This window comes from Xyrauchen texanus, chromosome 10 (genome assembly GCF_025860055.1).
Source record: "Xyrauchen texanus isolate HMW12.3.18 chromosome 10, RBS_HiC_50CHRs, whole genome shotgun sequence".
Lineage (NCBI taxonomy): Eukaryota > Metazoa > Chordata > Actinopteri > Cypriniformes > Catostomidae > Xyrauchen > Xyrauchen texanus.
Window position 1 is genome coordinate 25,573,719 of NC_068285.1, and position 25,294 is coordinate 25,599,012.

Here is a 25,294-nt window from a genome sequence, read left to right on the forward strand (position 1 = left end):
AGTGGGGCGCCCTGGGAAGAAGGCGACTACTTTACCTTGATGTCAGGAAAAGGGCGCTGGGCGCAAGCGATCCACCCGGCCGGTCGGTCTCACGTGTTACCGAAGTTCTCACGGGCTCTGACCTGAGAAAACACGAGACGCAACCGACTCAGCGCGGAGGTTGTAAAACCTCGCGAAGGTGTTGGGTGTTGCCCAACCCGCGGCTCTACAGATGTCTGCTAGGGAGGTGCCCTTGCCAGTGCCCACGAGGACGCAACACCCCTTGTTGAGTGAGCTCGGACCCGCAAGGGTAGGGGTGCGGCCTGGGTGTGATAAGCCAGTGTGATGGCGTCGACAACCCAGTGGGCGAGCCTCTGTTTGGAGATGGAATTCCCTTTCTGCCATCCCCCAAAGCAGACAAAGAGCTGCTCAGAGCGTCTGGTGCTCTGTGTGCGGTCCAGGTAAATGCGCAGGGCGTGCACTGGACACAGCAACGAAAGGGCTGGGTCTGCCTCCTCCCGGGGCAGCGCTTGCAGGTTCACTACCTGATCTCGGAATGGTGTGGTAGGAACCTTGGGCACATAGCCCGGTGGCGGTCTTAGGATCACAGACGTATCTGCCGGACCGAACTCCAGGCAAGTGTCGCTGACAGAGAACGCTTGCAGGTCCCCGACCCTCTTGATGGAGGCGAGCGCGATCAGCAGGGCCGTCTTAAGAGAGAGGGCCCTGAGTCCAATTGATTCAAGCACTCGAAGGGAGGTCTCTGGAGTCCTGCCAAGACTTCCGAGAGATCCCAGGAGGGAACTAGGCCTGGCCGGGAGGGATTCAACCTCCGGCGCCTCTCAGGAACCTGAGGATCAGGTCGTGCTTACCCAAAGACTTGCCGTCTACAGGATCGTGGTGGGCGGCAATGGCGGCAACATACACCTTGAGGGTGGATGGGGACAGCCTCCTGTCCAGCCTCTCCTGTAGGAACAGGAGCACTGACTCGATCGCGCATCTCTGCGGGTCTTCAGTTCGGAAAGAACACCAATCTGCGAACAAACGCCACTTTAGGGCGTGAAGGTGCCTGGTAGAGGGGGCTCTGGCTTGGTTGATTGTATTCACAACGGTCGCCGGTAAGCCGGCTAGCTCTTCCGCGTCCCGTCCAGGGACCAGACGTGGAGGTTCCAGAGGTCTGGGCGTGGGTGCCAGAGCGTGCCCCGTCCCTGAGAGAGGAGGTCCTTTCTCAGGGGAATTCGCCAGGGAGGAGCTGTCGCAAGAAGCCTGAGTTCCGAGAACCAAGTCCGAGTGGGCCAGTAGGGGGCCACTAACGTGACTTGCTCCTCATCTTCCCTGACCTTGCACAGCACCAGTGCAAGAAGGCTCACTGGGGGAAATGCGTACTTGCGCAGCCCCGAGGGCCAGTTGTGTGCCAGCACGTCTGTCCTGAGGGGAGCCTCTGTTAGGGTGTACCAGAGCGGGCAGTGGGAGGTTTCCTGGGAGGCAAACAGGTCTACCTGGGCCTTGCCAAACCGTTCCCAAATCAGCTGGACCGACTGGGGGTGAAGCCTCCACTCCCCGCCGGGCAGGCTTTGTCGTGATAGCGTGTCCGCTACGTCGTTGAGCTTGCCGGGGATGTGAGTGGCGTGCAGCGACTTGAGGCTCCATAGGAGGAGACGGCGGGCGAGTTGTGACATGTGGCGGGAGCATACGCCGCCTTGGCGATTTATGTACGCCACCACCGTGATGCTGTCCGATCTCACGAGGACATGTTTGTCCCGAACTAACGGGAGGAACTTCCTGAGAGCAAGAAGGACGGTCAGCAACTCCAGGCAATTGATGTGCCAACGCAGCGGGGCCCCTTTCCAACGGCCCGCTGCTGCGTGCCCGCTGCACACGGCACCCCACCCGGACCGGGAGGCATCGGTTGTGACCAGGACGCATCGGGACACCTGCTGCAGGGGCACTCCTGCCCGTAAAAAGCAGAGGTCTGTCCAGGGTCGGAGTGTTTTGAGGCAGGCGGGGGTGATCCTTACCCGATGCGTGCCGTGGTGCCATGCTTGTCTCGGGACTCGAGTCTGGAGCCAGTGCTGGAGTGGTCTCATATGCATCAACCCCAGCGGCGCGACGCCGCGGAGGACGCCATATGCCCCAGGAGCCTCTGGAAAACTTTTAGAGGGACCACTGTGCCTGGCTTGAAGGAAGCGAGGCAGTCCAGCACCGACTGAGCACACTCACTCGTGAGACGTGCTGTCATTGAGACTGAGTCTAACTCCAACCCGAGAAAAGAGATGCTCTGAACCGAGTGAGCTTGCTCTTTTCCCAGTTGACCTGAAGCCCCAAGCGGCTGAGGTGCCGGAGCACCTGGTCTCTGCGGATGCCAGCTACTCGCAGCGGGGCAAGGGCCGCCTCTGCGATCTTCGTGAAGATGCGAGGGGACAGAGACAGGCCGAAGGGGAGGACTTTGTACTGAAACGCCTGGCCGTCCAACGCAAACCGTAAGAAGGGTCGGTGTCGTGTACGCATCCTTCAGGTCTACCGCTGCGAACCAATCTAGATGCTGAACGGCAGCCAGAATATTTCTCTGCGTGAGCATCTTGAACGGGAGTTTTAACAAGACCCGATTGAAAACTCGCAAGTCCAGGATTGGTCGTAAGCCGCCGCCTTTCTTGGGTACAATGAAGGGCTGTAGAAACCCTTCCTCATTTCGGTTGGAGGGACGGGCTCTACCGCGCCCTTGGCTAAGAGGGTCGTGATTTCCGCGGATGCCCCTGAAGGGGGGCGGGAGCCGGGCAAACTGAATTGCGTAACCGAAGTCGAATGGTCCGGTGCAGCCAGCGTGATGCGTTGGGAAGCGAAAGCCACACTTCCCAGCTCTACGCTTAGGGGCACCAAAGGGACGAGTATTTTGGACGTACCCGGCGGGCCTCGCGAGCGGGCGGAACAGGTAATGCAGCGTCGGGCGGCTTCGTTGCGGCCTGAGGCTGAGGGGCTGAGAATAGACTCAAAGCACTTACCTTGCTCACGCGCACCGGCAGGGGCGGGTTCGTGACTGAGGAGGAGGTCTGATGCTGGCGTCCTCTGGACTCGCCTGAACCGGCCGGCCGGGGACAGTCGTGGGCAGGCGGAAGGCGGATCGCCGCATCCGGTGTACCGGACTGTCGTAATCTGAAAGCAGATTGCCGTGAGAACGGCATTTGCGGGCCAGGTGACCCAGAGGCAAAGGAAATAGCTCTATTATTGAGAATGTGGAAAATGTAAAACAAAGGATTCTCCTCCCGCCCTCCACCGGGGAACGGAGAGGTCTTACCACCTCCGGAGCTAACGTCTCGGTCTCTGGGTCGGTCATCTCAGGAGTGCCTGGGAGCCTTCCGGGTCCTCGAGGGGGTCCGTGAGACGAGGGGGCGTCCTCTTTCTGCGGGGAGCTCAACGCGGGGCTGAGAGCTAGGCGCACCACTTCCTTTCTTCCTTGAAAGCCACAGGAGGATGCCCTCGGCGAGCAGACAGGGCATGGCCCCTGGCGGCAGGTTTGCGGCGGGGCAGGACGTGTGACTTGGCCTCCGTCTGTTTCTTCACCACTGAGGACTGCTGGGTGGAGTCATCAGGTGGTGTCGCCGAATGGAGCTGGGAGACTGGAGAGTTTTGAGAAAGTGTGCTTTGTCTACCTCCTGTACTACGACCAGATCCAGTCCATTTGTTATGTTTCTGGACCACGAGGGTGGACATCGCTTGTCCGAGTGCAGTTCCTGCAGCACGTCAAGAACAGGACTACCCAAGTGCAAATCTTGAAGTGCCTTGGCCCGATGGACTTGCAGGGAGGGGCCATGGCATGCAGGGGGGGAGCGGTCTGGGATCGTTCTACCGCCGAGGGTAGTGAGAGCGGAGGAGCGAGGGAGCTTGGCTCGCTCAGCTCGTCGTGCACGTCCGGGAAGGAACGGGGGGGGCGCGGCTGTGGGCGGCACACCAGCCCGTGAATCATCAAGCCCGGGGAAGCATAGCGGATCTCCGTGCGTCAGGCTCAGACTGGCCAAGCAGACCCGTAGGTGGCGGCCCAGGTGAGTTATCCGCATCCGATGCCGCTGTGACGCTCTCCGATGCAGCGGTGATGTCGTCATCCAATGTCCGGGAGCTCCAGGGACCGGGCGGCCGGCCGTTAGGCGGACCGCGCTTATCCCGAAGCTCGTGAGGGGAGCAAGCAAGCGTGCAGGGGGCGGGGGTTTCGAGCGTTTTTCCTGGCGAAACGCAGCCCGCCATTATCCCGGATCATCTTCATCGCTCGCGGCGCCTGCGCCAATCCCGTAGGAAGGAGGCGAGGAGCAGAGGGCGGCTGAAGTGGCTTTCTTCCTCACAAGAAAGCAGAGATCGCAACGCTGCTGCAGCTATGTTCTCAGGCTGAAAACATAACCCATTGGAGAGCATGCTCATCCCGAGCCCGGACGGAAAACAGCAAGCGTGCCGGGAGGCGGGGGTTTCAAGGGGTTCACCCGGCGAAACGCAGCCCGTCATTGACCCCAGATCATTTTCATCGCCAGCGCGCCTGCCTCAATCCCGTGGGAAGGAGGCGAGGCACGGGGGGCGGCTGAAGCGGCTCTCTCTCACTACAAGAGAAAGCCTATGACCGCAATGCTGTCATGGCTATGTTTTCGTACTGAAAACATAGACCATTCATAAAAACCGCTGCCTGCGTGTTTCGCAACCCAGGTACGCCAGGCGGTTTTTATGACGCCTCCAAAAACTACACAGGGGCGGAAAGGCATCTTCAGAAAGATGCGTCCTGAAAAGGACGTTCAACGCCGCTGTGTTTGCTCTTTTAGAGAAATGTACTCTTTTAAGGAAAATAACTCTTTTAATATACACAGTGTGTATGTGTGTCTGCGCTGTCGAGCACTCAGGGGCAACAATGCACGCCGTGCAAAGTGAAGGAGAAAGCCGCTGTTGTGCGCCGTCAAGATCCAACAGCATGCAGATCGTCAGAGGAAACAGGAACGTTTTATAGTGGTGTGTAAACTCGCAGCAACTGCAGACAGACCATCGGCTCGAAGAAATTTTCTGAATGAACTCCCGTGATTTGCCCCGCTTAAATACCTGTATGTCCGGGGGCGGGGTATGCAAATACTGACTGCCAACTCCCATTGGCCCTTTTCAATAGATCAGAGGTGAATATCGGCGCTCAAGAGAGACCCCTAGTGTCGCTTCTCCGACACAACGTGGAGAGAGCGACAGAAGGGGGACTGCTGTTAGAGATAATTTCCCACAGGTGTCAATCCTTAAACAGACGTCACTCGGCCACGCCCCCATCTCAAGATACTTAGTCTTGTTTTCAAGTAAAATTTCTTAAATCTTAAAAAGAAGATACATTTTTGTTGAGAAGCAAAATAGTTTAAGATACTAAGACATGTTTTCTGAGATTATTATTTATATTAAATATAGTTTAATAACCCCACTGGCCTTTTTGTCTTGTTTTAAGCAAAAACCTCATTAAATATTTGCAAGATTTGTGCCTTAAACAGGGTGTTAAGAAAGATTAACTTAATTCAAGATTAAGAATATTTTGTGAAAACAAGTCTTAATAACTTGTGCAATTCTGTTTCTCTGGCAAATGTATCTTTTTTAAAGGATGTTTATTTTTATTGTAAATAAAGATAAAGCACTGATAAAGAAACATTTGTTTGCGGTGTACTTTATGATGGATTTGGCATGTCTAAGGTATGCTTTTTACACTTCAAAAGAAACACATTTGTTGCACACCACAAAAGTTTTGCAGTATTTAATTCTCACTGTATTTTCATAGCATGGGATTTCTGTTTGGAATATGATATTTTCAGGTTTTGCTCTCTATGGAGGAATGTATAAATCTGCCACACAGGAATGCACTGAATGATCTAAGAGGTGTTTTTTTCAGGATAGAGTCTGGTTTGTGACCACTTGAAAACGGGGATGTGATTCAAGAAAAACAAGCTTTTTGCTACTGTACCTAAGTGATTCAGAAGATATGGAAAAAAACATAAAACTGAGACACACTCTAATGAGAGATTGCACCCTACTGTTTCTGGTTTGTAAAGTTTTGAAAGGACTGCTGTGCAGCGGGGGTGTACTCTTGGAGTTTTAGCAAGTTCATAACGATAGTTCATACTCACATGAGTATATTGGTTTGTGTCTGAGAGATGCATTATCACATTCACTTCCCATTTAAAAACCAGACTCATTCACTGTCTCTCAAAGTGTTTTTGAGAGTAGATAATTTTCATCCTAACTGATACCTTCTCCAAATGATGTCTGCTTTGTATGGGCAGTTTAGATGTCTTAGCTAAATGCACATTCCTTTGAGGGGTGAATGAGAGCTGCATTCTGTATGTTTAATGTATTTTATACTTGTTTAGCTGGGTGAACAAGCTACCTCTATTTTTCCTTCCAACTCCATGGTGTTTAATTCAAACAGTCCTTAGAGAATGCATCCTCAGGTCTCAAGGAGAAGAGGTTACAGACAAGGCTTAGCCACTGTAGTTTAGACTTAATACCCTAAGTTTTGACAACTGCATTGTTCAGTCTGACAAGAATGGTGTTAAACATCAAGGACATCTGAATCGGTGAAGGAGCCTTGACTCTAATGAAAGCTAAGTCCAGAGAATAACATGTGTGTGGATGTGTTGCCATTTGTGTGGGTGCAGGAGGCAGGGGAGTGTAAATCTATGGACATATGGTAGAAAGTTCATCAGGAAGACTTGGTTGTTTGGCAGTGTGACCAGGCCAAGGCTCAGTGAGTTTAGATTTATATTTTTGCCAGCATATCTAATTAAACCAGTACACATGTTCATAGAAAGGAGCCAGACAGCTCAAGATTTTCAGAGCAAGGGTTGGTGATCTATAAATGGTGTTTCTATAATGAACATGAATGCATGGGTATTTTATGTTGTCAAAACTAGTAACACTACACAAAAAGACTGATTTAAAGACTTAGTTTAAAAAAAAAGACAATTCTGTTGTCATTTACTCACCCTTGTGTCATTTCGAGCCTCATTCACACTTCACTTTTCTTTAATGGAGAAAAAAAGTGCAATGAATGTGAATGGTGAATGGTGACCGACACGGTCAGTGCTTAAAAGCCTGCGTAATACATTCTTTGGTCTACCATGGAAGAAAAACAGTCATGTTGTTTGGACCAACACAAGGGTGAGTAAACCTAGCTATTCTCCCAGGTTGGTCAGGATGGTCTGGTTTGCTGGATTTGGGTGGTTTGAGGCACATGATAACTGGTCAGGCAGGTAGACCAGCTTAAACCATCCAAGACCAGCAGAACAACATTAGGGGGTTAAAAATTATTTTTCAGCTTGGTACTTTTGGTCATGTTCTGAACTCTGGTAAAAAATTATGAGATCTGTATGAGATGTGTCTGTAATATTCAATATATAGCTGGTTCAGGTGTGTTTAATTAGGGTTAATTCACCCAAAACTGAAAATCCAGTAATTATTTATTCACTCTCATGCCATCCCAGATGTGTGACATTCTTTCTTCTACAGAGCACAAAGTAAGATTTTTAGAAGAATTTCTGTAGGTGCATACAATGCAAATGAATGGTGGCCAGAACTTTCAAGATCTAAAAAGCACATAAAGGCAGCATAAAATGTATCAATATGAATCCAGTGGCTTCATACATGTCTTCTAATAGCGATCTAATCAGTTTTGGGTAAGAACAGACCAAAACACAACTCCTTTTTCACTGTACATCTGACCATTGCAGTCTCTTGGCACAATTATGATTTCAAGCTTGAATATACTGCCTAGTGTTTGACGCATGCACAGGGCAATAGATGGCTCTATTTTGGTCTGTTCTCACCCAAAACCCATTGGATCACTTCAGAACACTTGGATTAAACCACTGGAGTCATACAAATGACTTTATGCTGCCTTTATGTGCTTTTTGAAGATTCAAAGTATTAGTTACCCTTCACTTGCATAGCATTGCATTGCGGAGTGGTGGTGGCGTAGTGGGCTAAAGCACATAACTGGTAATCAGAAGGTTAATGGTTTGATCCCTACAGCCACCATTGTGTCCTTGAGCAAGGCACTTACAGAAAATCAGGCATTAACAGAAGATAAAACTGTAATGTCTATAATGTTGATGAATCATCATTGTGTAATTAGATAAAATACGATTTTGAATTGTGTTTGAAAATAAATAATTAAATAATAATTGTATTTATAACCCCAGTGAGCAAGCCAAAGACGAGCAACTGTGGCAAGGAATACAAAACTCCATAAATTAAAAATCCAATAAATTGTCCCTGTAATAACTGCACTGTGAATCGCTTGCATAAAAGCATCTGCCAAATGCATAAATGTATCTGTATGAACATACAGAGCTGAGATATCCTTCTAAAAATCTTCATAGGTGTTCTGCAGAAGAACGAAAGTCATACACATCTGGGATGGCATGAGGGTGAGATGATGAGAGAATTTTTGGATGAACTATTCCTTTAAATACATTTTATTTTAGGGCTGTTTGAGTTGCTGTTTTGAGCCTGTCGTCTTTCTCTCTCACTTTTTCCACTCCATAGATTGGCTGCAAGGTGCTGCACTTCTTCCACATGTATATGCTGGGCTGTAACTATTTCTGGATGCTGTGTGAGGGGATTTACCTGCACACTCTCATCGTGGTGGCCGTTTTTGCAGAGGAACAGCATTTGCACTGGTATTATCTTCTAGGCTGGGGTGAGTTTCTGCCAGCACCACTTTCCCCTCTTGGCTTGAACACAGCTCCCAGTTTTTCCTCTGCTTTCCAATCTGTTGTCACACTCTATGTTGTAAAATGAACGCCTTCACGCTTTGTCTAGCACAGAGCGTATTATGAGCAGTTTTCATTAGCAGCTGTTTCATCAGTCTTTGCTCCATAATTTATCAGATACATTTGCTTACAGTCATGTCCTTTTGGTCCATGAACAGAGAATATTTTCGACTGCACAAACACTTGTTTAAAGACACTCAAATCATCTAATCCACAGCAGGCTTATTATACAGTAGTTTTAATATTTTATATTTAGTTTTTATATCTAATTTATTTAATTTGTCCTTTCAAATACATTTTCCTACTCTTGTTTTTTCAGTGTTTTGCTAGATTCCTTTTAGTTTTTCCAGTATGTTTAGTTTTTTTTTTTCTAGTATGTTTAGAAATTTGTGCATTTCAGGGCTTGAAAAGATAATGTGCTAACTTATATCACTTAAAGAAGTTTAACAGCATTCAATTTCTGGTTGATAGATGATAAAATAGATGGCTCTATTTTAAGAGTGCTAGCATTTAGAGCAGCGTTATGCTAAAAGTCAGAAGCGCAATGTCATTGGGCATGGCCATGAAGTTTTGTGTAATCATGTACTAAGTCTTTGCTCAAATAGGTTCTTTTCTAGGTTCTTGTCAGAATTTGGATGTAGGCTCTGTTAAAATGATAGTTTTAGAATTATAGAATTATAGATTTTTGCTTTTTTCCCATCTCAAAATATGACTGTCTTGCCCTGAATAACCAAAACTCCACCTTCTGTGACAAACAGTAATATAATACTATATCTGTCAGGGACGGATTGTGACTTGTTGCCAATTATCTCCAAGGGCCCCCCTCCAAAAGATGTTGACCGGGGGGTGGGGGTTGTGTGTGTGTTCGCCCAATAGTTGTTGAACGTGTTTTCGTTTTCATTGTTGATGTGTTTTCAGGGGGGTTATCACCAAACTGGATCATTGGCCTGGTCGGTAATCCATCTCTTATATCTGTATTTCAATCGGGTCAATTATCTGAGGCCATCACATGACATTCTGCGCTTCAGTTCTGCCTCCGCACTTTTAATATTCCCTTCCAAATCCACGAGTGCTTGTGCTTTGAATTTTTTGGTGAATGAGGCATACTGTATGATCTGACCCCTAAGAACATTATCTCATGATTGTGCCCTGATGCCCATCGATTTCATGAAAGACATCGCTTGCTGTGGGAATGCAAATATTTAGCAGCCATCCTTAGTATCCATTCTCAATTTGGCTTGGAACATCAGTGCAAAAGCGACCCTCTGTCGATGCAAAAGTTTCTTGAAGGAGTGTTATTCCACAAAACAAATTCTAGCCACTAGGCGGAACCAAGACAAAAAGAAAAAAAAAAAAGGTCAATTCAGACAGTCAAGTGTATGTTTAGCGAGACAAGCTCACTTGGGGGCACCCTGAAAATCACCAAATGGCTTACGCACCCCATTGTCTCTATGAAAGACATCGCTTGCTGTGAGCATGTAAATACTTTACAGCTGTCCTTAGTATCTATTCTCAGTTTGGCCAGAAACATATGTGCAAAAGCGATCTTCCATTGATGTAAGAGTTTCTTGCATCTCTTGAATCGATCACGTTTCTCTCTTGTCCAATTCGCAAGAATTGATCTGGGCCTGTCTCCATCAGCGGATCTGTGTGCCGGAACTCTGTGAGCTCACTCAATTTCCAGCTTATGGTCTGTTATGTCGAGCAGACTCGGGAAGAGCTCGTCAAGGAATTTCACCATATCTCTGCCTTCCTCATGCTAAGAATTCAGACATTGTTTCGCCGGTTACGATTCAGTTTTTTCAGTTTTTTCCCAAGCAGCTAATTCCCTCTCCTATGGCTCCAGATAATCGATCCGTCTCTCTACATCCCCGACTCTTCTAACCAACTCAGAGAATTTTGCCTCCATCACCGTAATCGATCAACGTATTAACCTCCAGATCTGCTACGATTTTCATGCGTGATGGCGTGCATGTCAGCATTACAGACATGCATGCCAGTAGCCTGAGGATTTTTAATTCTTTGACATGTTGACTTCTTAGAACAGTTATGTAGCAGGGTGTATCTAATCTTACCTGTTTATGATGCAATAAGAATGAAAAACTAGCAAAGTGCGCAGACCTTGATGTTCACACATCCGACCCTCGCATGGAGCCACGTGACTGTCGAATGTAAGTAATATTAATAATTTTCATCTAGTGATACACACAGTAGTGGTCAACCGATATATCGCCAAGGCCAATAAATCGGCTGATATTCTGAATTTTTTAATTATCACATCGGCCGATACATTTTCAGATTTTAGGCCGATTTGATTCTTGAGGGTGCCGAAATTCACCTGCTTGCTTGTGAAGCAACTTAGACAGGTAAACGACCAGTCAAGGTTTGCTTTGTTGTAAAGGGCCATTGTGTTACTACACACATCAGGTTGCAACACAGTATCATTTAAACGACCTGCATATCATAACTGCATATCATATCATATGCGTTTGAACTCATAATGTTAAAGTGCTCGACTGTTTCATTCTCCCTCTCTCTCCTCAACAGTTGATCTTGTAACTTTTAACTGTCTTATCTAATGATTAAAAAGGCAAATATCAATAAAACATCATGGGTACTGTTGTAACCTCTGTTCCCCGAGGGAAGGAACGAGCTGTTGTGTCGAATTAAGTGACACAAGGGGACATAAGGGGTCATCCTGGGACACCAAACGTATCTCTGAACCTCAGAAAAGGCCAATGTCAAGTTGGCAGACAGAATTTTCATACCCCGAACATAAAGGGATGCGGGGCAGCAAGTGCCAGTCAGGATTTTGCACTGAGGAGCTGAAAATAAGGTACAGCCGTTTACAGTGGTAGGTCTAGTGCTGTGGCAGGAGGGACACAACGTCTTGTTCCTTCCCTCGGGGAACGGAGGTTACAACAGTAACCATGACATTCCCCTTCTGTCACTCTCTTGACGTTGTGTCGAAGGCAGCAGTGCCTTTTCTCTCACTATGTCTCTCGCATAGGACGTGAAGTGAATCTTAATGCTATGAAATGCGTCAGGGAAGGCGGTCTTTCCTGGTCTTATTCTTTCAGGGGGGAAAAGACCCTGCGGAGGCCACATCCTGCCCAGTCTAGGGGGAGGTAACATGTGGCAAATACACCATGAGGGTTGTGAAGCTATATGTGGGAAATGGCGCGGTGGTATGTCCAGCTAATGAGGGTGGACTCTACAAGCATGGCGACCGGGGCAGCGGGGCTGCCCAAGGGAAATGCGGGTCCGCTGACAGGGGGACTTTAGGGCGTAAAGTTACCTGGTGGAGGGAGTTATGGCTTGGTTGATTGTGTCTACGACTGCAGGTGGTAGATCAACTAGATCTTCCGCATCCCGTCCAGGGACCAGACGTGGAGGTTACAGAGGTCTGGGTGCGGATGCCAGAGGGTGCCCTGTCCCTGAGTCATGAGGAGCGTAAGATCCAAGAACCAGGCCCGGGTGGGCCAGTAAGGGGCCACCAGGATGACCTGTTCCTTGTCCTCCCTAATCTTGCACAGCACTGGTGCAAGAAGGCTCACTGGGGGAAATGCGTACTTGCAAGAAAGCACGCCTTGTCAACGTTGCACATCTCGAACATGTTCAGCCAGAGGTTACGCTCACCCGCCCGAGTTCCTGCACTGTGAGCTTCGTGCTCTGAGAGCGAGGTCGGTGACAGAGCACAGGTCCTGTAGCACATCGGGGTCGGAACTACACAGGTGCAGATCTTTGAGTGAACTTGCAGGAGAGCCATGGAATGGAGGGCGGAGAAGGCCTGTCCGGTGGCACTGTAGACTTTCGAGGTCAGCGATGACATCCTTCTACAGGCTCTGGAGGGGAGTAGCCGCGGGCCGCCCCGCCATCCAGGGTAGTGAGAGCGGACGAGCGGAGGGGTCAGTTCCGGGCAGTAAAAGGTGCCCTCCACGACCGCTCGTCATGCACTTCCGGGAAGAATGGAACCGGGGGGGGCATGGCTATGAGCGAGGCAGCTTTTATGACCGTCAGAAATGGACAGAAATCAGCCGCATCCAGGAACTACACAGAGGCGGAAAGACATCTTTAAAAAGACACGTCCTGAAAAGGACGTTCAACGCTTGCTCTGTATTGCTCTTTTATGAGTGGGAACTCAAACTCTTTTAGAGGAAATAAACTTTTTTTAGGAGGAGAAACACTCTTTCAGACAATGAAAGCGCTGTTGAAGCACCCAGGGGCGTAGATTACACAGCGTGCAGAGAGAGAGAACAACAGCTGGAAACGCTGCCCCGCTTCCCTTTATACCCGTATGTCCGGGGCGGGGCATGCAAATTCAGTCTGCCAACTTGACATTGGCCTTTTCTCAGGTTCAGAGATACGTTTGGCATCCCAGGAAGACCCCTTGTGTCCCCTTGTGTCACTTCATTCGACACAACGTCGAGTGAGTGACAGAAGGGGAACTAATATCATATACTTTCTGCAAATATGCGCATATCTAGTTTAAACAGATGTAATAAACCAACCTCACACAATTTGAGCAGATCCAGCATCCATCATTTATTTACCTCTTAAGCACATATTCTATCAGCCTCTCATCAGCAGTTCCCCGTCATTTTAAACTTTCTTTTCTAATGATAATTGGCAAATATGCAGATATGTCATTTAAACTGATTCACGAACCTCACAAAAATCCAGCATTCTCATCTAATATCTTCCTCTGAAGCGCTTATTTGATCAGCCAGAATCAAAACTTCAGGATCAGGATCAAAAGTTCCTCTTGTTCACAAATCATGATGGTCATTCCGTGTTACTGCAAGCAGGTGATCCAGGCCATTTAAACTGTCAGAAGATTACAATTTAAAAGTAAAAGCGCTTCATGTTATAAGTAAATGTCTTATTCACTATGCACTGTATTGTATGTGCAATATATTATCAATTTCTTCATGGACAAATTATTAAACACATTATTAAAATGTGATGACTAAACAGAAATTAGAAGAAACTGCTATTTACTATGTAAAATACAGTATTGTTTTAAAATTATTTTTAACAAAGATAAGGTTTTGTGTGAACTTGAGTAAATAGTGCTAAATAAGTGTTTATCATTTTTTTTATAGCAATTTTATGTTTTTGTTATTAACTATATTAAATTGTGTGATATATAGGCATTGTGCCTGTCGGCCACCCTACTCTCTGGATATCTGCATCGAAAAACCCATATAGGTCGATCACTAATTAACAGTGATTGTATTGGCATGCACTTAACTTCTACCGGTTGATTTTGAAAAATTGTATTAATGTATTGAAACATGAAAACATTTAACCAAAAATATTTCTAAACTGAAATTACACTTCAAATGGTGTATAATTAAAATAACAAAGGCATCAAAAAATCATAGCCTACCAATTCCAAACATTTTGCTCTCTCCAACTTTTTCCACCGTCCTGTTTTGCAGTGACTTAAAAATCACTTTATGACAACATGTGGAAAAATACCTTTAGGCCTACAAATTAGACCAAAAATACAATTGTAAATTTAAACATAATAATAATAATTGAAAAAGAAACTTATAGACACAAATGCCATACATTTTTGTTTCATATAAGATGGCTACAACACTGATCGTCAGGGACATAATTTGATGTTCCACTATATTTTCACATTTTTTACAAATTTATTACCACCAGCTGGTGGAATCTCCAAAGTGCAAATGCAGGAACTGAGTTTAAACTTTGCGCTAAGTTAAGTGGATTTCAAATGACCTACTTTTCAGGAAAATTGCAAATTGCGCTTTGCGCCACTTCCTTACCATACAATACACCCACAGTCTACATGCATACACCCACAATAACGCAAACACAGTAGATGCATTTTCATGTTTAAATAAATATTCCTGGAATTAAACTCAATCAACAGCATTTTTGGCATAATGATAATTACCACAAAAAATGATTTAGACTTTTGTTTAAAAAAAAAAAGAAGCAAAAATTGAGGTTACAGTGAGGCACAATAATTTGTCATATTTAAAAAATATATATAATTGAAATAAAGCACTGAAATTGAAATAACTTTGTAAAATCATCACTTTTTATCATCTGTCATGTCAACACTCCCCTTCCAAAATTACAAATCATCAACTTCGGTATCATCTAGAATTCAGAGTTTCCACTGGTAAATATGAATTTGCTTAGTCGTTCATGTGCTCGGAATTGGTAAGTTTAATATTTCTGTACTTGAAGGCTGCATAAATCACCATCCTACTATACTGCTCTTTATAGTGACAGCTTTTTTACGATGGTTTATTGAAGGTCAGGCCCTAACTGTTTTGTTTTGCCTGTACTGTGTAAACGATGACAGGGATTAGAAACCATGCTGATAAGTGGACTAAAGGTCTTTAAATAGTGGATTATTGTTAAAGATTGCGTGATAACCTTGTGCAGTATCTGTCATTCATCCCCAAAGGGAGAGATGACAACACTTAGCCATCTGCGGCAAACCTGTCAATATGCCTTCTGGCTTTTCAAGCTGACCTAAATATATTCAATGCCACCTGATTACAAGGGAAGCACCAGTTGTCAAATATGCTCAGCTGTAGAGAAATGTGTGTTGGAGTACTTTGTTTTTAAAATAGTCATTTCTGTGACATTTTCTACACATAATTGCAAAAATAAATGAATAAATAAACATTTTCTAAACATTCTCCCTGTCTGCCAATGGTTGGGCAATCAGATAGTTCCGCACCAAACTCATGCAATTGATTGAGCTGTGCAGGGCTGGTCAGCTTTCGGGGGGAAATTTAACCTACGAATGTCTTATAGCCCCCCCCCCCCCCACACACACACATTAGCTTTACAGTAAATAATTGCTTCCATTAATTAAGACACAGTGTTATTGTTCATTTTGCATTAGTATTATTATAAAAACAGAGAGATTTAGTTTGACTGATGTCTCAGTTGTCCTTTCAACAGGCTTCCCCTTGGTGCCTGCATCAATCCATGCTGTGGCGAGGAAAAAATACTTTGATGACAAGTGAGTTATGTTCATTACTCTTTAGCAGTAAATACAGTAGACATGCCAGGTTCAGTGGACAGAGACTCTAACATGAGATATATTGTGTTTTTCCACTAGCTGCTGGATGAGTGTGGAGACCCACCTGCTCTATGTGGTCCATGGCCCCATTATGGCAGCTTTATTAGTGAGTCAAACATTTTTATGCTCCAAATATCTATTATATTGAGTTTTGCATACTGTACCGTATATTCACACAATTAATATATTTGATTTGCCCTGAACAATTGTTTTTATTTTTCAATTTACATATAATTATCATATAAGTGTCCAACCTTTTTAAATAATAATAAAGTCAATAAAAAAATAATACTAATAATTAATTCAACAGTTTCTAAATTAAAGTGTCTAATATAGAAGCTATATTTCATGTATTGAATAATCTACTTTTAACAATGAAAAAATATTTGTACATAATGGAATGGAAAAATATAATTTCACTCTTATGTTCTCAGTGGAAAAAATAATGAATATTTGCTAAACATCTCATTAGACTGTGTGTGATTTTTGGTAAAAATGGGATTATCACATTAATGACTTAACAGCTAATCAAGCTTTTTATGTTAACTCTGTGTGAAATTAAAATCTAATTAGTGCATTTTAGTTAAGGACTATTTGGAAAAAAATCTGAGCTAATTCTTAATTTTTTAAATGTTCACTGCAGGTCAATCTGTTCTTTCTGTTGAACATTGTGCGGGTTTTGGTAACAAAGCTCAGAGATACGCACCGAGCTGAGTCTAACATGTATATGAAGGCTGTGAGGGCCACCCTCATTCTTGTGCCCTTATTGGGCATTCAGTTTGTTATCTTCCCATGGCGACCAGAGAACCGGCTAGCAGGAGAGATATACGACTACATCATGCACATATTAATGCATTACCAGGTAAGCCCAAGTGATAAACCCTTTTTATATGTGGAAAAGAAGATACAATTATGATATTAATGCCTCCATATTTCCTTCTTTTTTTTCAAGGGATTGCTGGTGGCAACAATATTCTGCTTTTTCAATGGAGAGGTAAGCATATTGGGGTTTAATACATTCACATACAATTACAATGTGTTTGTCTGATTAAGTCTTTAAACTTTATTACAGGCTCTAGGCCCAACAACAGGACATACATCACAAAAAAAAGAGAGAGAGAGAAAAAAAAATAAAAAATTACATAAACATACAATTAGCACCATGATTTAAAAAAACAATACAAGAATAAACAAAAAAGATAAATATGCATTGGAAAGATCTGAATCTAAATTGGGCTTATGTGAATACCTGTGCTTGTTAATAACATACTGTACATTTACAGCACTTTAGATCAGTCAAAAGTAGAAAAGAGACATGAAATTTACAAAAATAAAATAGCATTAATTTATAAAACTAGCATTAATGATGAGGTTAAAAGAGTAATTTGATTCATCTGCGCAATGTTTAAAACTGTTTATGGACAATGCAACCCAATCTCCTGAAAATGTGTGCGTATTTTATGAGTTGGCTATTTCATATGATTTTTTTATAAATGCATACGATTTCATCACATGCGCTAGTTTTGTGCACAAGGCGTTATGGATATGCTTTTTAATATTATGTCCTTACCCAAACCCCTTATCTAAACGTAACTGATCAGTAGAGAGTGTAAACATGATAGGAAGCTGTTGTGTGTGACAGAAGCAAGTAACTGTTGCGTATTAGATGAAAACGATGTCCAGCGACGTCACTGGCTGTAATGAATTTCATAGGAATTCATAGTGCAGTCGTACGATATCATACGAATTAGCCAAATTTAGAAAAGTTGTACGAATCCTGAGGATTTCGCTGTGAGAGTGTGTTGGACAATGACATTTTAGCATTATAAAAGTTTGAATTCCACAGTAACTTTGGTCAAGACGTTTTGTCAAAATACCATGGTGTTGGTGGTGAATGAGTTTCTGGGTGAATACCTGGCCATCTTGTGTAAGAGACACATTGATTGAGACATGGTCGATGTCTCTTTACTCCACGCTCTGTCATGAATCATGCATTACATGTCTGTTGACTTGCACTGCTTGAAGACCAGAATTACAGGGAGTGACAGAACAGTTAACACAACCATGCTACTACATGCTTTCCAATCGATCAACAAACTTGAAGTGACTATGGAGAAGTTTCTTACTTGCCGTGCATTTTCACTTTCACTGAACTCAACCATTTAAAAGCCAGACTCATTCAATGTGTGAAAGAGTATGAGACTTTAAAGCAGCAATAAGTACCGGCAAGCCTGTCAAAATTCATTTACCAAACTTGAGGAAAACAGAGTTGGAGCACTTATGCATGACAAAACCAAGACAATGAAGACACAGTTGCATTAGAATACTCAGCATGAGGTTGCTGGCACAAACCTGAATGGAATGAATTAGCAGCTTTCATCAGTCTATGTGAAAGTCATGTTTTAAACATGCTGAATTATTTCTGGGCCTGGAAAATGGGTCAATTATTAGCTTATGCATGATCAGCCAGCTCCCGCCAGCATCAGTGTGTGTCTCCAAACTATTTGGATGTGTCCTAAACACAGATCCTGTTTCAGGACGATAGGTTCACTGACACAGAATAATATTTGCTTTGTGGTTGTGTTTGTTTACCTCAGCCTAATGATTTGTTCTGAACTCTAATGTCCCACCCCTGTGCCCCCATCTCCTCTAAATCTGTGCCTGATCCAATATCCCTCTTTGTTCTGTTTTAAAAATACCCAGAACGGTATTTGCACACATCAAACTCAGTTTGTTTATTCATTGAAGTTTTGTGCTAGGCTGGCCGGTTTTAGAGACGTTTAAGGGACTTGTTAGACCAAAATAAACCAGCTACTACCAGCCTTTTTTTCCAGCAAGGAAGATATAAAAAGACAAGTATTTATAATAAAATATACAGTATAATACGATATATAAGATATACTGTTTATAATAAGAATTCTACAAGATGTAAATCACATTTTCCTAAAATGTAAAATATACAAATGTACAATATGTAAAGGTGTTTTTCACGTTGCAATTTAGACACCCCAGTAGGTAATTGCAGTTTATTTTTACATTGTTATGTTTGCTTGACAAAGTCAGAGTTTTGTGTCCAAAATCCCTAAACCAAGATAACAATATTCTGACTGTAACTCGTCCTAGAACTTTCAAGCTACATCCACCGGTAACACTTTAGAATACTGTATCTTACTTAATGCATAACTAATAAGGAATTACTGCAGAACTAATAAGTAATTCTTCATTAACACTTAAGTCACTACTATTAACTACTAAGGAAGATGTGTTAACTAATCAGTATGTAATAGCATTTTATAGTTGTGTTAAGTAACGATTAGCTAATCAATAACTATTGAATTCAGTCATGCCTCCTGATGAACTACTTTTAATTATCTACTAATTCAGCTTCAGGAGAAATAACTATTGAGTAACTACTAATGAACAGTCAATTAATTACAATTAATTACAACAATATCATAACAATTATCCATTACAATATTCAGGTTGTGGCCATTTCTTCTTCCTTACTTCTAATGTTATTATTACTATGGAAATGCAATATGCATTTTGTGGAATTACTACACTCCCAAAATGAGTCATTACAGCGAATGTAATAGTTTTGGACTGTATGGTCAATTGCTTTGTGAGTGTGGTCTGTAACCAGAAATCAACAATGGAATGGAACCCCATCTTACAGCCAACTTACCTCAGGTAGGTTTATGATTTATATACAGTATAGTGTGTGTATCTCTTGTTTTCCTCAGCACATATCACATTACATTTGGGTCAGTTATTCCTGTATGTAAGGCAATGACTGAGGGGAAGGGAACATACAGGGAACCCCTGAGTAATTAATAAAGAATGACCACATAATTATGAGGGATTAACTTACAACCTGGAACAGTATTCTAAAGTGAAAATACAGGGAATCCATGATTAATTAATACAGAATTGCCACATAATTATGAGGGAATTACTTACAACCTGGAACAGTATTGTAATTAATCGACTGTTCATTAGTAGTTACTCAATATTTATTTCTCCTGAAGCTGAATTAGTAGATAATTAAAAGTAGTTAATCAGGAGGCATGACTGAATTCAATAGTTATTGATTAGCTAATTTTTACTTAACACAACTATAAAATGCTATTACATACTGATTAGTTAACACATATTCCTTAGTAGTTAATAGTAGTGACTTAAGTGTTAATGAAGAATTACTTATTAGTTCTGCAGTAATTCCTTATTAGTTATGAATTAAGTAAGATACAGTATTCTAAAGTGTTACCCATCCACCAAATTTGGCACAGTCCTTCAGACTGTGACAAAAGTAACTATTTTTCTAACTGATCATACAAACAGTTTTCCCTTAGCAGATGATTCCAAATCCCAAAAATCGTATAGATTTACATTTACAGAATATATCTAGTTATCCTGTGATCTACAGTATCAATCACTCAAGGCTTAAACAAGCCAAAATCCAAGTTTGTATTAACAAACTTTACCTAACTGGCTCAAAAATGCAGAGTCACTCTTCTAATTTTTACATGACATGTCCCATCACAGGTCCAGGCAGCTTTGAAAAGGCAGTGGATGCAATACAAAGCCCAGTGGGGCCAACGGAGACGCGAGCACTGCTCCATGCGTTCCACATCATACACCGCCACCTCCATCACTGAGGTGCCTGCTTGCATGTACCACCATGACTGCAACAGCGAACACTTAAATGGTAAACAAACCGAAGACTCAGAGCTAGTGGCCCTCAAGACTAGTGAGACATATGCCTGAAAGGCTTGAACATTAGAGAGACAGTTCCTAGAGAGAAGAGATTAAATAAAACTGGAGAATGGAGACTTCATTACGATGAAGCAACATTGACTGAGCATTCACAAACTCCTACACCTCAGACAGCATTTAAGAAACAACAGAACATAAAAGCCTCTGTCTTGGAACCACCAATCCTGTTGAGCGATTACTCAGTGCTTTGTTTATCTTTGCTAAAACTCTGCTTCTGCAAGTTGAGACTAAAAGAAAAACAACTATAGACACAGGGTGCATTGAAAAAAAAAAAAATCATATAAAGCTGCTAGTTTCAGGCCCTACTCATGTCCTTTTTGGCACAGTGGCCGCAAATGATGAAAGTTACTTTGCAGAAACCAAAGGGTTGGATTGTGGGATTGTGGGTGTTTTCTGAAGCTCCTGGGAGATGATTCTCCTGAGGACAGACTACATGATCTGTTGCTGAACAAAGGAAAGATCTTCTGTGCCTGAATCCTGTTCATTCTCTGGTTGGTTAAATGTCAGAGTGTCAAAGGAGGTTACAGAGATCTGTCTGACGGCCACTTTGCAACTGAAAATAGCTTTTAATCTGTCTTGCGAGATTCCTGACAGCGTTGTTTTTGCAGCTGTACTTTCTTTGCCTTGTCTTTATTGCAAAAGGGGGTGGAGAAAAAAGATGAACAAAATGGACAAAACAAGAGTGCTTTAAAGTGGATTCATAGACCTTTGCATAACAAACATATTCTGAAAAAAAAAAAAAGATATATATATATATATATATATATATATATATATATATATATATATATATATATATATATATATATATATAAAGAGATGGAAGTATAATTAGGAACCTTCCATGTTTCAGAGATTTAATGTTTTGCAGTGCCATTTTACCAATAAATACATTTCCCTTTGGGCAACCAAAATCCACCATCGATGAATGTGGAAAATCTAGTTAATCCTTTCAATTGAGGGTTTTCAGTCAGTATTCAACAATTCTCCTTTATTAATTTGCCTTTATTTTGAACCAAAATACTTGTGGGACTGACCGACTCATTTTCAGGACATTATCGGTCATAATAATTACAAAAATGTACAGAAACGTGCAACTTTTACCCCCATAGAGAAAAATTTATCAACGAACGATGCAGCAAAAAAGCATTGGAAATCACAACTACAACAGCTGATTATGACTTTATAAACACTTATTCTTTTGCACTATTACTCTCACAATGATATGTTTTATCCAAAGTGACTTACAGTGCACTTATTACAAGGACAATCCCCCCCGTAGCAACCTGGAGTTAAGTGCCTTGCTCAAGGACACAGTGGTGGTGGCTGTGCGGATCGATCCAGCAACATTCTGATTAACAGTTATGTGCTTTAGCCCACTATGCCATTATTATTCCAAAGTGATTAGATTCCAAGTTCAACTAATGGAGTGTCAGAACACTGTGTTTAGGTTCTAAACCAGTCAAACACTCATGATGACACGTGACACGAAAGTGTAAGAAGTGACACAAAATGACGTGCTTCATAAAATGTTCTTTTCATTTCTCATTTTGTTTTTGGACACTATCGGTTAGGTTTAGGTTAAGGTTTTAGGTTAAGGAGGTATATTTTAAAACCTCCATCTAATATTCACCTTAAAACCTTGTCTGATTACGACACCATATCACTCACTTATCGTGCCCCCATTGAACATTTTACTGGCTTTTGGCATTCCTCGCTGGACGTTTCACTGGGAAACGTGTTTTAAAGCATGTCATTTAGTTTTTTACAAAAAAATTCCACGGTCACTTAATATTCATGAGACCAGGCTGGAAAGAAAACATCAGGTTGGAACAAGGCGAGGGAAGCATGTTACAGTTTATTGAAATTAGTCTTGCATAAATATGGAATGAGTAACAAACTTTGTTCACTGACGTTTCCTTTCTTAAAATAAAGTGTTGGATTGGAGGCTAGCTCTTATTTGACACCTGTAATATATCAATTTGAGATTCTGTTTGTTGATTGGTTGTTCTCTATGGGAATAAAAGGCATACCTTTTCATACAAGCCAAGTCATACAATAATTTAAGATTTCACCACTAGTTATTACGTTATTTAGGCTGTAAAATAGATACAAAATTATAATGATAATTACAACAAATCAGCACTTTAAAGCAGCATTAAAATAAACGATGTGTAACATTTATAGTTTAAACTCAGTTTAAGAAAGGATTTTGTTTGACGATGTCAGTAACAGCAAAGGAAGCCGTGTTAGCAATGTTGTTATGCCTGGAGGAATATGACATTTTGTCCTCAGAAACACTTTATTCCCACATGCTGGTGTTTTCTGAAGAGAAAATGTAGAACAGTACTCTGTTTATGTGCCACATTTATTCAGTTGGGTAGAGACTGTACAACTGTGAGGATAACAAGGTCCACTTGGCTCTTAAATCAGCTCAAATCACATAGCCTCCAGGGTGCATGATATAATAGGCAGCTGTCACACACATAGTTTGCATTGGATGTCACAAGATTTCTGTTATAACTCTGAAAAGAATATTGAATGCACATGTGAATCTTATTGAAAATATTCTTTGTAAATTGAAATGAAAGATGAATACTTAATACCTTATGTTTCATGATTTATTCCTTAGGAAATGTATTCCTATTTACACTATAGGAATGTAAAGATACTTTTTATTTTTTCAAAAATCCATAGAATTTTCCTAATAATGTGAATTTGTTAAATAAGGTAGAAAGTTATAACAGAAAGGGGGAACAAACTATGACATTATGAACACAAGCTCTCTCTATGAAATGTTAATTTTTTTGTTACATTGGATTACAACACTTATTTTTATTTAAAAGAAACTGAGCTGTACATAGTGTATTGTGTTTTAAGGGGTTTGAGGTGAAATTGTGACAGCTGGGTCATTTCAGTGTGAGTTGTTCAATATTCTGGACATGGTATTTACCATGTAATTGTTTTAGTTTAATGTGATATTGATTTATCAGGGTGTACTGTATATACAGTCAGTCATTAAGCTTGTTTGCGCTAAAGTTATACATTTTAAGTCTAAAATGTATTTTTGCTTCAGTTTTTAATGTCTGTTGCTTGAGCACTGAAAGATTATTGCTTTCAGAAAAATACTTGTGATTTTTCTGTCAAAATTTCACCTTTTTAAATTGTGTCCATGTATGTACTGTATAAAAATACATCTTTCATCCACATAAATCTATCATGTTTTCAACATAAAATGAAACTTGGTGGCTATAGCTCATATTTTTTATTTGACCCTTGACAATTTGGTTATATATGTTTACACATTCATTCAAAGGAATCCCATGGAACCATCCCAAATATTCTTTGCCATTTAATTAGATTTAGCTTTCTTTTGGGGAAAACAGCATAACAGCATAATGCCGTTCTACCACTACACTTACATGTACACATTTCAAGCAAAGGAGGCATATTATAATGATTTTCAGTTTTCTTTGAAAGGCTTAACATCATGACTATCCACATTCAGTCTAATTGACTCTTGTGACTAAGATCTGGTTTGATCTGCCCTGGGGGTGTGGAACATCAGTTCAAGATATTTCTGGCACATGCAGTGCCACATCCACTAAGCTTCAGTCTCTACAGGACTGACAAACGCCCATTGTTTGCTCTCAACATGTGCCCTCTTCTCTCTGCCCATTTCAAAAGCTATCATTCATGAAATCCATAAAAACACCTCTAACATAAAACTTCTTTGAATAAAGAGACACTTGTTTTTAATGTTCACACTTTAGCAATTGTCGTGAAATGTACGGATATCTTTAGAAAGATTTAGATGTTGATAAGTCTCTTCTTACAAAGACAAAAGAAGTTTGGCTCCTAATATGTCCACATTGACTACTTAACAAGACTTAGAATATAGATTGAAAACATGACAACTATTGTCACGTTCAACTCATTTCCCTTTTTCTTCTCTTTTCTTTTTTAAAACAGGACTGGCCCTAAATATGACATAAGTAAATATTATATGGCTTTTTTGTGGCCTGTGGCTACATTTATTGGGAAATGTAATGTGTCAAATTTAATTTCACCAAACAAGATTATGTCTTAAAGTTTTATTTTAACCTGTTAGAGCTGTTGTTTGTATCTGGTCAAATTGGTACATTATTTATTGGAAGGGGGAAAAAAAATTATATACCTAAGATTTTTATTATATTTTTCATTTTTGGTCTCGAAATTAAATTCATTTGATTTTGGGAAAAAGAGTACATTAAGGCAGTTTTGGGACTATGTACACTATGAAAATGTCTCAAGTTTCATTCTGAAAATGATTTTCCTTTGCAACCCTGTCAGTTTCATTTGCTATAGATCCAGAGATGAGTCTACTGATGTCAATGTTTTGTTCATCAATTTCAATCAGACATATATTTATGAAATCGTTTTGCCGTGGTCTGTCTTTTTATTAGTTATAATAGATTCTCATCATATTGCTCATAATATTGTTAATTCTACAACTACATTTGCTTAATTTTGAGTTGTTCCTTGCAACCAAATGGTAATGGTGAATCATGTATTAGATTCCTTTTACTTTGGATACATGCAGTTTCTTCAAACTGAACTGACACCATCATTTAATACAGGTGTAGCCGGTAGTTGAAAACAACCAACACAGAATACAAAAATTTAATTTATACATTTTATTCTGGTGACTGTTTGA

The 25,294-nt window shown here is 41.7% G+C and overlaps 1 protein-coding gene across 3 annotated transcripts in view; it reads left to right on the forward strand.

Annotated features, from left to right (window-relative positions):
* LOC127650660 (calcitonin gene-related peptide type 1 receptor-like) overlaps positions 1-21,310 on the forward strand; it is a 79,269-nt gene extending 57,959 nt beyond the window's left edge. For all 3 annotated transcript variants that reach the window (XM_052136232.1, XM_052136231.1, XM_052136230.1), the window contains exons 11-16: positions 8,518-8,671; positions 15,702-15,762; positions 15,862-15,928; positions 16,466-16,684; positions 16,775-16,816; positions 20,368-21,310. In XM_052136232.1, coding sequence (XP_051992192.1) covers positions 8,518-8,671; positions 15,702-15,762; positions 15,862-15,928; positions 16,466-16,684; positions 16,775-16,816; positions 20,368-20,589 — 765 coding nt within the window. In that variant the 3' untranslated portion in view covers positions 20,590-21,310. The remainder of the gene's footprint in view (positions 1-8,517; positions 8,672-15,701; positions 15,763-15,861; positions 15,929-16,465; positions 16,685-16,774; positions 16,817-20,367) is intronic.
* Positions 21,311-25,294: the final 3,984 nt, after the last annotated feature.